The sequence below is a fragment of the Phasianus colchicus genome, chromosome 5, assembly GCF_987193195.1.
Source record: "Phasianus colchicus chromosome 5, bPhaCol1.hap1.1, whole genome shotgun sequence".
In the NCBI taxonomy this organism is placed as follows: Eukaryota; Metazoa; Chordata; class Aves; order Galliformes; family Phasianidae; genus Phasianus; species Phasianus colchicus.
The window spans coordinates 59,407,725-59,418,806 of NC_143440.1; the positions used below are offsets into that span (position 1 = coordinate 59,407,725).

At 59.6% G+C, this 11,082-nt stretch overlaps 1 protein-coding gene across 1 annotated transcript; it reads left to right on the forward strand.

Annotated features, from left to right (window-relative positions):
* Nucleotides 1-5,795: 5,795 nt before the first annotated feature.
* LOC116234601 (prostaglandin D2 receptor) lies at nt 5,796-8,789 on the forward strand. The gene is made up of 2 exons (XM_031602300.2): nt 5,796-6,697; nt 8,187-8,789. The coding sequence occupies exons 1-2, from the start codon at nt 5,876-5,878 to the stop codon at nt 8,451-8,453; spliced, it is 1,089 nt and encodes a 362-aa protein (XP_031458160.1). The 5' UTR covers nt 5,796-5,875; the 3' UTR covers nt 8,454-8,789.
* Nucleotides 8,790-11,082: the final 2,293 nt, after the last annotated feature.

Consider the following 11,082-nt stretch of genomic DNA (forward strand, 5'->3'; position numbering starts at 1 on the left):
CCCCAAACTCTACAGTAGGGTTGAATTCAGCCTCGTCCCCCCACGACCCACAGGGATGGTTTGCAGCTGGCGTCCACAGCTGTTTCACGTTTGGCTACTGATGCGTTTTTAAGGAGAACATTGACTTAGACCTCAGCCTTAGGCTCTCTAACCCCACAGTGGAGCCACAGCCATTTTCCAAAGTGAATGGAAACTGGCAAGTGGAACATTTGGGCACAGCTGGCAGTTCTGCTCTCTGAAAGTCCACTTTTGTTTGTATGATGAACGTTTCACAGGAGAAAATGCCATCAGCTGCAGCTGGCACCATGATGTCCCCACCTGTGCCTCTGTCCCTGGCCAGGGATGTCCTGTGTTTAGGGGCCCGTGGCCCTCAGGGTCTCTCTGTTGGGGCAGGGGGCTGCCAGGCTTCTCCCATAGTCCTCAGGATGCTAAAAAGGGCTTTTCTTCCACCCCCTTGGCAAAACCAGCACCACTTGATTGGGAACACCTACGGATAAAAAAGAGGCAGCTGGAAACAGCTGGAGCTGTGCCCTCATCCTGGGAGGGGAGCCCCAGTTGGGGTGTCCTTCCCTGCCTCAGAGGGGAGGGGATGGGAATAGGATGAGGATGGGATGGGGTGGAGCTGGGGATAGGATGAGGATGAGGATGGGATGGGATGAAGTTGGGGATAGGATAAGAGGGGTGGGAACAGAGGTGGGAATGGAGATAGGGATGGGGATGGGAATGGGGATAGGGATGGGATAGGGTTGGGAACAGGATAAGAGAGATGGAGACAGAGAGAGAGATGGAGATGAGTGGAGTGGGGATGAAGGTGAGGAAGGGATGGAATTGAGAGTAGGAAATGAGGGATGGGAACAAATTGTGGATGAGGATGGAGGTGAGCTGTGGACAGGGATGGAGATGATCTGCTCACACCCATATCACAGATACTCATGGTGACTGATCCCTGTAATTGCTTCCACGTGGCTGAGCCCTTGGTGGGGGGTTAGCACTTCCCATATGTTGCCTGGACATAAAATAAGAACTAAGCAGCTGCTGCCTTGTGCAGAACCAGATGTGCCGAGGCTGGAGGATGCTCTGCAGGAAGGGGCTGGGTCCCATCACATCCACCCAACCTCCCTCTGCCAGACCAGCGCTGCCTGGGGACCGAGGAAGGGGAAGGGGAAGGGCTGGGGAAGGCCGGGCTGGGGGCTGTGGGGCAGGAAATCCCAGCAGCCTCCAATTGAGGCCATGGAGTGTGTGGAGAGGAGGGAGCGGCAGGAAATGCTCAGCTCTCCTGAGAAACACAGCTCTGTCCCTGCAGCCACAGCGATGCCACTTGTATGGGATGAGCCAGGATCCGGATGGAAGAACTCTCAGAGCATCTTTCCTCCAGGCCACGCCGTGAGCTGCGAGTTCTGCTTTGCCACAACTGTGCCTCCACCCCTCTGGATGCCCCTTTTTGGGAACAGCTCTCATTGATTTGGGTCCTGCTGCTTAGAATTGCACTCATCTCATGACTCAGCCTCAGTGCTCCTGTGCTGCCAGGACCTCCAGCAGCAGCAGGACTCCCACCAGCAAGGACCCCTACCAGCACTGGAACAGGTTGCCCAAGGAGGCTGTGGATGCCCCATCCCTGCAGGCATTCAAGGCCAGGCTGGATGTGACTCTGGGCAGCCTGGGCTGCTGGTTGGCGACCTGCACACAGCAGGGGGTTGGAACTGGATGAGCACTGTGCTCCTTTGCAACCCAGGCCATTCTATGGTTCTGTGATTCAATTACCCCCAGCATCACCAGGACCCCCAGCAGTACCAGGACAGCCCTGCCCCCTCCCACAGCTCACTCCTGGCTGTCTGCACACTGGAAGTTTCCACCCACACCTCCAGTTGTTCCTCTATGCAGGGTGAAGTTCCAGCTGAGATATCTCCCTGAGCACTGAGCACTGAGGGACAGGTTGACCTGAGAACACACAGTGACCACACCGGCTTTTAAAATGTATTTTAAGACATAAAGAGAGATAAAAGCTTTTTATTTTTTATTTCTTATTACTTCCACCTCTTGGGCTCTCCTTCCTTCCTTCCTTCCTCTCTCTGAACGCTGAGGCTGCAGCTGCCGGATGAGCACCACAAGGTTATCCCCAGCCAGCCCTCATTTGGTCCTGCAAACACCCCACCAGTGGGGTTCCAGGTGCTGAGCAGAGCTGCCTGGATGGCTTTGCACTCAAGATTTGTGCGTGCAGCTTTTGGGGACAAAGCAGGAGAAAATCAGCACGTTGGTGTGGCCGTGCCCTGCCATCCCAGGAGGTGTGCATTGCACAGCAGTGAGAAATGCTGGCTGTTTTTACCCCCCTGGATCCTCTCCTGCAGCTTTGGGATCCCATTCCAGAGCATTCACATCCCAAACCGTGCAGAATGGGGCTGCACACACCCTGGGATGTGCCCTGTGGGTACGGCACCCCGTGTTCAAATAGCCCCAAACCAGAGGTGGCAGCCCTAGGATGTCCCCAAACCCCCAGCCCATCCCAGCACCCCCTTGGGGCTCCGAGCCCATCTGCAGCCCCACAATCTGCCTCCCTCCGTGCAATGAGCAGCTTCCTGCCTTTGTCTCCCCTCTCTCTGAGCAAATCTGCCTTTAGCCACATTTTCCTGGCTGCGGTGCCACTGTATTGTCACCGAGCTGCTGCCCCGACTGCTGGCAGGGCTCAGTGCAGCCTCTGCCCTGTGTGGGAATGCAGGGAATGGGAAAAGAGGAGAGGAGAGGAGAGGAGAGGAGAGGAGAGGAGAGGAGAGGAGAGGAGAGGAGAGGAGAGGAGAGGAGAGGAGAGGAGAGGAGAGGAGAGGAGAGGAGAGGAGAGGAGAGAGGGGAGGGGAGGGGAGGGGAGGGGAGGGGAGGGGAGGGGAGGGGAGGGGAGGGGAGGGGAGGGGAGGGGAGGGGAGGGGAGGGGAGGGGAGGGGAGGGGAGGGGAGGGGAGGGGAGGGGAGGGGAGGGGAGGGGAGGGGAGGGGAGGGGAGGGGAGGGGAGGGGAGGGGGAAAAAGAAAACCAAAAGCAAAAAGGGGGAAAAAAGGAAAAAACGAAAATAAGAGAAAAGGGAAAAAAAAGAAAAAAGGAAAAGAGAAAATAAAAAGAAGAAAAACGGAGAAAAAATGGGAAAAAAAGAGGCAGAGGAAGAAGAGCCGCGCCCCGCGGGGCGGTGCCGGTGCTGTGCCTGCGCCCTCGCGGCGCTGCTGCCCCCTGCTGCCCGCGCACGGACACACGGCCACGGGGACACACGGCCACAAGGCCACATCCACACACTCGGCGACCCCGACCCAAACAGCGCATCGGAGCTCCCCCGCCTGGCTCACCCACGGCTCAGAGAGCAGCAGTGCGGTCACCGAAGCCACGGGGACGCGGGGACCCGAGGCGCACGGGGACGCCCGCATGGCTGGGAATCGGGATGGGGGGCACAGGGACCCCCTGGAGCCGCTCCCAATTTGCACTGTGGCTCTGGGACGATGCTCGGAGCGTCACCGCAGCGAGGTGAGCTGAGCACGAACAGCATTCCTCCCCAATAAAAGAGCGTGCGGGGAGCAGAGGGCTGCGTGACGCTCTCGGCTGTGGGGCAGCAGTGGGGATGCTTCGTGCTCGCCCCATCCCGGCAATGTTTGCTCAATGTGAGCAGCCACCGTGCTGCCAACACAGCTGCTCAGCGCCCAACCTCTGCCAGAACCCTCCCAGGCAGATGGGCTCTGATTTGGGATATTTGGAGACCGAGAAAATAATCCCAAAGTGGGAGGACGAGAAATCGCCGATGGGGAGAAATGGGAGGCGGATCCCCAGAGCTCCCTTTGGGACGGGCAGAGGGGGTTGATGTGAGTCTTGGAACCAACCCCGACATTCCTCCCGGATGCTCTGAGTTTTTCCAGTTCATTTGGCTTTGGGGTTTTGTGGCGTGCCGCGGTTTTCTTCCGCTTTGGGTTGTTTTCATCCTTTTTTTTTCCCCCCCCGTTTCTCCACCAGGAATGCAGGGCCACATCGGAAGCGTGACAAAGAGCAGAGCTTCGTCATCAGTGGTGATGGGACTTTCTCAAAACTGTTCCCTCCCCAAACAGCTGCTGTCAGAATGATTGCACCCAAAGAGCTAAAATAAAGCATCTGGCTGCATGCTGCCCTTGGGGAGGGAAATGGGATGAGTCTGAGGTTGTGATAATGGGATGGGATGGGATGGGAGGGAGGCAACATGATCCCCAAAATCACCTCTCCATCCCAGAAGGAGGCAGTCCCCATCGCTGTCCCACTTCTGGTGCTGTGTCCCCATGTCCTTTAGGGTGGTGCCTACTCTGAAAAGCGCTGTGTTACATCAAGGTTTCTCTTCCTCCTCTTTCCCAATAATTTGTGCTGAGCTTGGCTCTGTCCATCCGGTGGGGAACTTCTCAGCAGTAACAGGGTGACACTTGGGCCACCCAAGGGTTGTGTTGCTCCTGGTGACATGCCTGCCATCAGAAGGGATGGCAGTGCTGGGCTGATGCCACCATCCCATAGCCAAGCCAAACACTGACACGTGTCCATCTGCAAGAGCTGAGCATTCCAAGGCTGGAGGACCAGGAGGAAGGGCTGCCACCATAAATCAGTGTTCCATGCTGTATTCCTTCACAAGCCATGCTCTGCATGCTGCATCCTCTGCTCTCTGGATCCTTTGCTCTTCATCCCAGAGGGGCTGATGGCTGAAGGCAGGTTCCAGTACGTTGAGGAATGCACCTCCACTCAATGTCAGAACTCAGTGCTCACTCCAGCTCACCACATCACCCAGCCCTGCTTGTCAGAGTGATGCTTTCCTGTGCTGTACCACAACGGGGGCTGAGAGCAGACGGTGCAGATTGGTGCTTATTCACCATCACATGCACACTGAAAGATGTGTGCTGCTGTGGCCAGGAAGCGCTGCTCTGCTCGGAAGAGGTGCTGTGGGGTTTCTGCTCTATGGGGTGGCTGCATGCTGCTGGAGGGGCTGGACTGCCTACATGGGGTCTGAGCAGCGGTACCACCCCATAGCAGCAGGTGGGGTGGGAAAGGTGTGGGTAGGGGTGATGGGGTGATGGGGTGATGGGGTGAGGGTAGGAGCTGTGCTTACCCCAGTGGAGTGACTGCGCTCAGCCCTACACCCCATAACTTCCCCTATTACCCATAACCACCCCTAGGGCTCAGCCATAACCCACTATCCATAATGCCCAAGGGACTCAGCTCACGTCCTCCACCCCATAACTCCCCCAGGAGCTCAGCCCCACATCCCTTACCTGTAACCTCCCAGGGACTCTGCTTTCCTCTGCTTGTAACCCCTCAGGACTCAGCTCTGACACCGTTACCTACAAACCCCTTCCTAAGACTCCTCTCCTGTCCTCCACCCCATCAATCACCCCAGGACTAAATCACCCTCACCTGTAATCCCCCAGGAGCACAACCCCTGTCCTCTACCCCATAAACCTCCCAGCAGCTCAGCCCCAATTGTCTACCCAAAACTCCAGCGGGACTCAGCTCTGCCCCAACACCCCCGGGGCTCAGCTCTGCCCCCTTACCAACAACCCGCCTAGGATGCAGCCCACGTCCTTTACCCCACAACCTCCCCAGGATCTCAGTCCTGACCCCCCTCACCCTATAACTCCTGCGACCCATCTCTGCCCCCCCTACCTAGGACTCACCCCCTGCCCTCCACCCCGCCCCCGTAAGAGCTCAGCCCTCCGTCCTCCCCAGCCGCAGAACTCGGCGATCCTCACGCCGCTCCCCCAGCTCGGGATCCTACACCACAACCCCGGTCCCACCCTCCCTCCCCCGGCCGGGTGCAGGCAGTGCCCGCCCCGCTCCCCGTCCCCTCCCGCCGCTCCTCCCGGGGCGTTCCGCGCGGCGGTGCCGCACAGCGGGCGGATGGCGGCCGATGGGTACCGCTGCCGGGAGAGCCGCTTCATCGCCAGCGGGCAGTCGGTGGTGCCCAGCTCGGCTCTGTTCGCCGCCGGCCTGCTGGGCAACGTGCTGGCTTTACTCCTCTTGGGGCAGCACCGACGGCGCTCCCGTTCCGCCGCCGGCCGCGCTCCGCGGGTCTCCGCCTTCTACGTGCTGGTGAGCGGGCTGGCGGTCACCGACCTGCTGGGCAAGTGCCTGCTCAGCCCCATCGTGCTGGCCGCCTACGCCTACAACCGCAGCCTGAGCGAGCTGGGAGCGGGCGGCCGCGGGGAAGGCGAGCCGGGAGCGCTGTGCCAACTCTTCGCCTTCCTGATGGCGTTCTTCGGGCTGGCCCCCACCCTGCTGCTGCTGGCCATGGCCACCGAGTGCTGGCTGTCGCTGGGCCACCCGTACTTCTACCGGCGGCACGTCACCCGGCGCCGGGGAGCGATGCTGTGCGCGCTGGGCGCGACTCTGTGCGCTCTGTTCTGCGCGCTGCCGCTGCTGGGCTTCGGCGCTCCAATGCAGTACTGCCCCGGGACGTGGTGCTTCATCCGCATGGCGGGCGGCGGGCCGAGCCAGCTCGGTTTCCCGGTGCTGTACGCCAGCGTGCTGGGCGTGCTGGTGTTGGCCATCGCGGCTTGCAACGTGTGCAGCATGCGGCAGCTGTACGGCATGGCCCGCAGGCAGCCCCGGCGCGGAGCGCAGCCCCCCGGCCCGGCAGCGCCGCGCATGGAGGAGCTCGACCACCTGGTGCTGCTGGGGCTCATGACCGCTCTCTTCACCGTCTGCTCGCTGCCGCTCATCGTGAGTACGCTGCTCGTCCCCCTCCCCCCCTTACCTCCCCGGACCCCCCCGCTTCATCGCTTCCATTGCCCCGCCGCTGCTCTGCCCCCCCGACGTGAAACCCCGCTCGTCCCGCTTGGGTTCACCCGCCTCCCCTCCCTCCCCCGACAGGTTGTCCCCCTCCCATGGCGCAGCCCCGTCCCCCTCGCTGCAGGGTCCTCGCCCTTTGGCGCAGCTCGGTGCCTGGGGTGGGGGATTGAGGGGGTTCGTGCCACTGCTTTGCCCTCCAGCACTGCAATGCACACCTCAGGGTGTCGGGGGGGTTCCTTGCTTTATGCCTCCAGTGTCACCCTGTCCCAGAGGGTTGGGTTGTTGCTTTTTTCCCTTGGAATAACCTCCCCATACCATCACTCTGTCTCAATGGTGCCAAGGAAGGGGGGGCTCAGCTCGTTGCTTTAATGCCTTTTAATGACCCCCCCATCATTCCCAGCCCAGCGTTGTCAGAGGGAGTCAGGTCCTTGCTTTAACCCCCTTGGAACGACCCACCCTGTTCCATCATCCCATCCTAGAGGGTCAGGTTATTATGTAGCTCCCCCCACTCTGAAAGCCCCCAGCACCACTTCGTGTACGATGCACTACTTTGGTGCTTTAACTTCTATGGAATAAAACCCCATCACCTCACCCCCCCCCCCCCATCCCCCCACCACCCCATCCCAGAGGTGCCAAGTTGGGATCAAGTCATAACTTTCACCACTTGGGAATAACCCCCCCCCCATCACCACCACCTCGCTTTGGAGGAGGAGGTCAGGTTATCCCATTGCTACCAAACCTCCCTGGGCAGTCTAGTCACTGCTTTAGCCCCCTTTTAACAGCCCCCCCATCATCCTCGTGCTGTCCCAGACATGCTGGGGAGGTCACCTCATTGCTTTCAGCCCTTGAAATACCTCCCCCTGCTTTGTGCATCCCGGGGGGGGTCACTGTGTCAGTCCCATCGATGGAAGATGCCCCCCCACGCTGCCCCCCCAACCCACCCCATCCCAGAGGCACTGGGTCCCTTCCAACCACACCTGGAGAAAGCAGTCTGCAAATATTTCCCTTTGTTCTTTCATGGGGTTATGGGTGTCCCGCAGGTGGGGTGGGCCAGGGTGTCCCCAAGATGTCCCCAGGGTGTCCTTCAGATGTCCCCAAGTTATTCCTGAGCTGCCCCCGAGGCGTCCACAGGGTGTCCCTGAGTTGTGTCCGAGTTGTCCCCAAGCTGTCCCTGGGATATCCCAAAGCTGTCCTCAGATCGTCCACAGGGTGTCTCCAGAGCGTCCCCAAGCCATCCCCAGAGTGCCCCCAAGTCGTCACCAAACTCTTCTGGGGGTGTCCTCAAACTATCCCTGGGGTGTCTCCAAACTGTGCCTCAGCTGTCCCCAAACTGTCCCCAAGTTGACCCCAGGCTGTCCCCAGATCCCAGGACGGTTCCCACAGCGCCGCATCTCTCTGATATCTGCTTTATTTTTCCCAGGTCCGTGCCTACATGGGGGCATTCGCCGCCGACTTCAACGAGGACGCTGACCTCAGCGCTCTGCGCTTCCTCTCCGTCAACTCCATCGTGGACCCGTGGGTCTTCATCATCTTCCGCACCTCCGTCTTCCGCCTCTTTGTGCGCCGCCTCTGCCGCCGCCTGGGCTCCCGCCGGGCCACGCTGAAGAGCACGGGGCCAGGGGGGGACGGGCAGTTCTGTCCCCAGGGATGGCATGGGCCAGGCACCCCGCAGCTCGTCTTCCCCTGAGCGCAGTGCTGGAGGAGCTGGGGGAGCCAGGAGCGAGCCGTCGGCCTCGGGGACTCAGGGGTGACAGCGCCCGGATGGTGACGGAGAGCGGGCAGCGCTGTGCCCCATCCCCGGGATAGGAACCCTGGGGGGTGCCTGGAGAACTGTGAATGCTGCCGTGCAGCAGTGCTTTGTGAGGTGTGGGCAGCACCCAGCGCTGGGGAAGCGTGTAGGGGTCGTTGGCGTGTGGCTTTGGGGCGGTGCTGTGCCATGGGGCAGTGCCATGGGGACGTGCTGGGAGGAGGGATGTGTGCCACCCCGTGAGGAATAAAGGTGGTTTGGAGCCCTGTGTCATCACCTCGTGCCTATGGGTTATCCCTGGGAGCTGCCCTAGGGTGTCCCCAAGCTGTATCCAGGGTGTCCCCAAGTTGTTCCCATGCTGCACCCAGAATGTTCCTAAGGGGTACCCATGGTGTCCCCAAGATGCCCCTGAGATGTCTCAAAACTGTCCCTGAATCATACACAAGTTGTCCCCAGGATGTCCCCAAGCTGTACTCAGGGTATCCCCAGGGTGTCCCCAAAATATCCCTGGGCTGTCCCTGAGCTGTTCCCAAACTGTTCCCGGACTGCATGGCTCAGGATGTGTGCACCATCCTGGCCCCACCTGAGCTCAGGGCTCAAGGTCCCCCCAGCACTGGTGCTGTGTTTGTGCCGCTCAGACGGTGCCCACAGCAATGATTTTAATCCACTATTTATGATCAGCCCGTTAATAAGAGCAGCTATGGAGAGAAAAAGCAGAGCCTTGGTTGGATCACCCAGCGCTGCAGCGTGCAAACAAACCATCATCCCAGTGAGAGCCCCATTTCCCCTTTGGGTGCTGCCTCCAGTGACAAGTTTAGGACAAAAGATGACGGCAGCCACCATTCCCATCCACACGGTGTCCTTGGAGCAGACGGAGCCGTGCTTCTTCCCGTGTTTATCCAGCCTTGTAAGGTGCAGCCGTGCCCCGCCAGCTCTGCACTGTGTTTACTTTTGTTGTCAAACCGATATTGCATTTGGAAGAAGAAACCCGTGTGAACACGGCGCGGTGCTGCTGGAGGTGACCCGTGGCAGTGCTGCCATGGTCACTGCGTCCCCGCTGTCCCCATCCATCCCCAACTCCTCCTCTGCCCCACAGCTGAACCTGTTCTGTCTCTCCCAGCTCACGCCATCCAGGCACGGCGCTGCCAAAGCTCATTTCCCAGCACTGCTCTCTGTCCGTGTCCCGTTCCATTGCCTGGGCTCATTTTTCAGCCTCTCCCCACGTGCCTGGGCGGGCTGCAGCGCGCAATGCACGGCCCCAGAGTTTCTGTGGGATTCCTGCAGTGCTCCGACAAGCCCGAGGCTTTCCTCCAAGTGGGACAGCCCTGCGAGGCTGCTCCCAGGGAAAGCCATGCCAGCAGCCCCAGGGAAGACATGTGCTCCTCGTTATCCCAGAGATAAACATGGAAGCGGGAGGAGGAAAACAAACGCTTCCCAAGAAATGGATGGGCTGTATCACCAAGTGGTGCATTCCTGCCGTGGAGCTCAGGGAAAACAAACCAACAAACCCAACGATTTTCCTGTGATTGCAAAAATATCCCATCAGAGGCAACCGCTGGTTGAGAAGCCCAAAGCCCACGTGGGTATTTAAGGCTCCATTAGCGCAAGGAAAACGGGCTCCAGGAGTGCCCAGGCTGTGATACGGAGCAGCAGTGGGAGGTTGGGAGCAGCCCCTGTGGGAACACTGCTGCTCGTAATGCTTTGCCCCATGGGTTGGCACCGCTCGCCCAGCATTTACCATCTGGTTTTTGAGGTCCTGTGCAGAGCTGAGTTGGACTCGATGTTCCGTAGGGTTCTGCTGGGGAACCAAACCAAACCGGCACATCGGAAGTGAAGGTGCTGTCACAAACCGCAGCTCACCCAGCACTGGAGTTTGCCTTCAGCATATTTCCTTGACGAAGTTCCTGTTACCAAGGGGAACTCGAAAAACGCAGCAATGAAGATGCGTATGGCAGAAAGCGGCGTGCCCATGGGAAGCTGGTTGGCACCACTGAGTATTGCTGGGTTTCGGGGACTGACGGGCACCGGGGTGACCTCTGGGGTATGGATAAGAAGTGGCCCTGAGCCCTGCTTGAGCTGGATCCATGGTTGGGTTGGAAGGGACCTCACAGCCCCCCCAGCCCCACCTCTGCCATGGGCTGGGTGCTCACCACCAGATCAGGCTGCCCAGGGCTCCGTCCAGCCCAAGCTGTCATAGAATGGATTGAGTTGGAAGGGACCTTAAAGGTTGTCTGTTTCCATCCTGAAGTGGGGAGAGGTTGGGCTGTTCCCCACAGGATTCCTCCAGCAGTGCCCAGCCCAATCCTGGCTTTTTTTTTCACTCAGGACTTGTGTGGGCTTTGGTCCCTGCAGCACCCACACAGTTTGGGGCTGTGGGATCCCATCTCCACAGCTGAGGCTCCCCTACAGGCTGCCCGACACCTTGGGCTGGCACTGGGGCTTGGTGTCTGCCTGGGGCTCCTCAATCAGCACTGCTACTCAGCGTGCATTGAGGCTCCTGCTGTGAGCCTGGGATTCCCAAATCAGCACTGGGGCTCATGGTGAACCGAGGGCTCCCAGGTCATCACTG

Excerpts from the sequence above, each read along its gene's own strand:
- LOC116234601 (XM_031602300.2), top strand. The coding sequence starts at position 5,876 with ATGGCGGCCGATGGGTACCGCTGCCGGGAGAGCCGCTTCATCGCCAGC. Across the intron at positions 6,698-8,186 it reads TCTGCTCGCTGCCGCTCATC|GTCCGTGCCTACATGGGGGC; the intron begins GTGAGTACGCTG and ends TATTTTTCCCAG.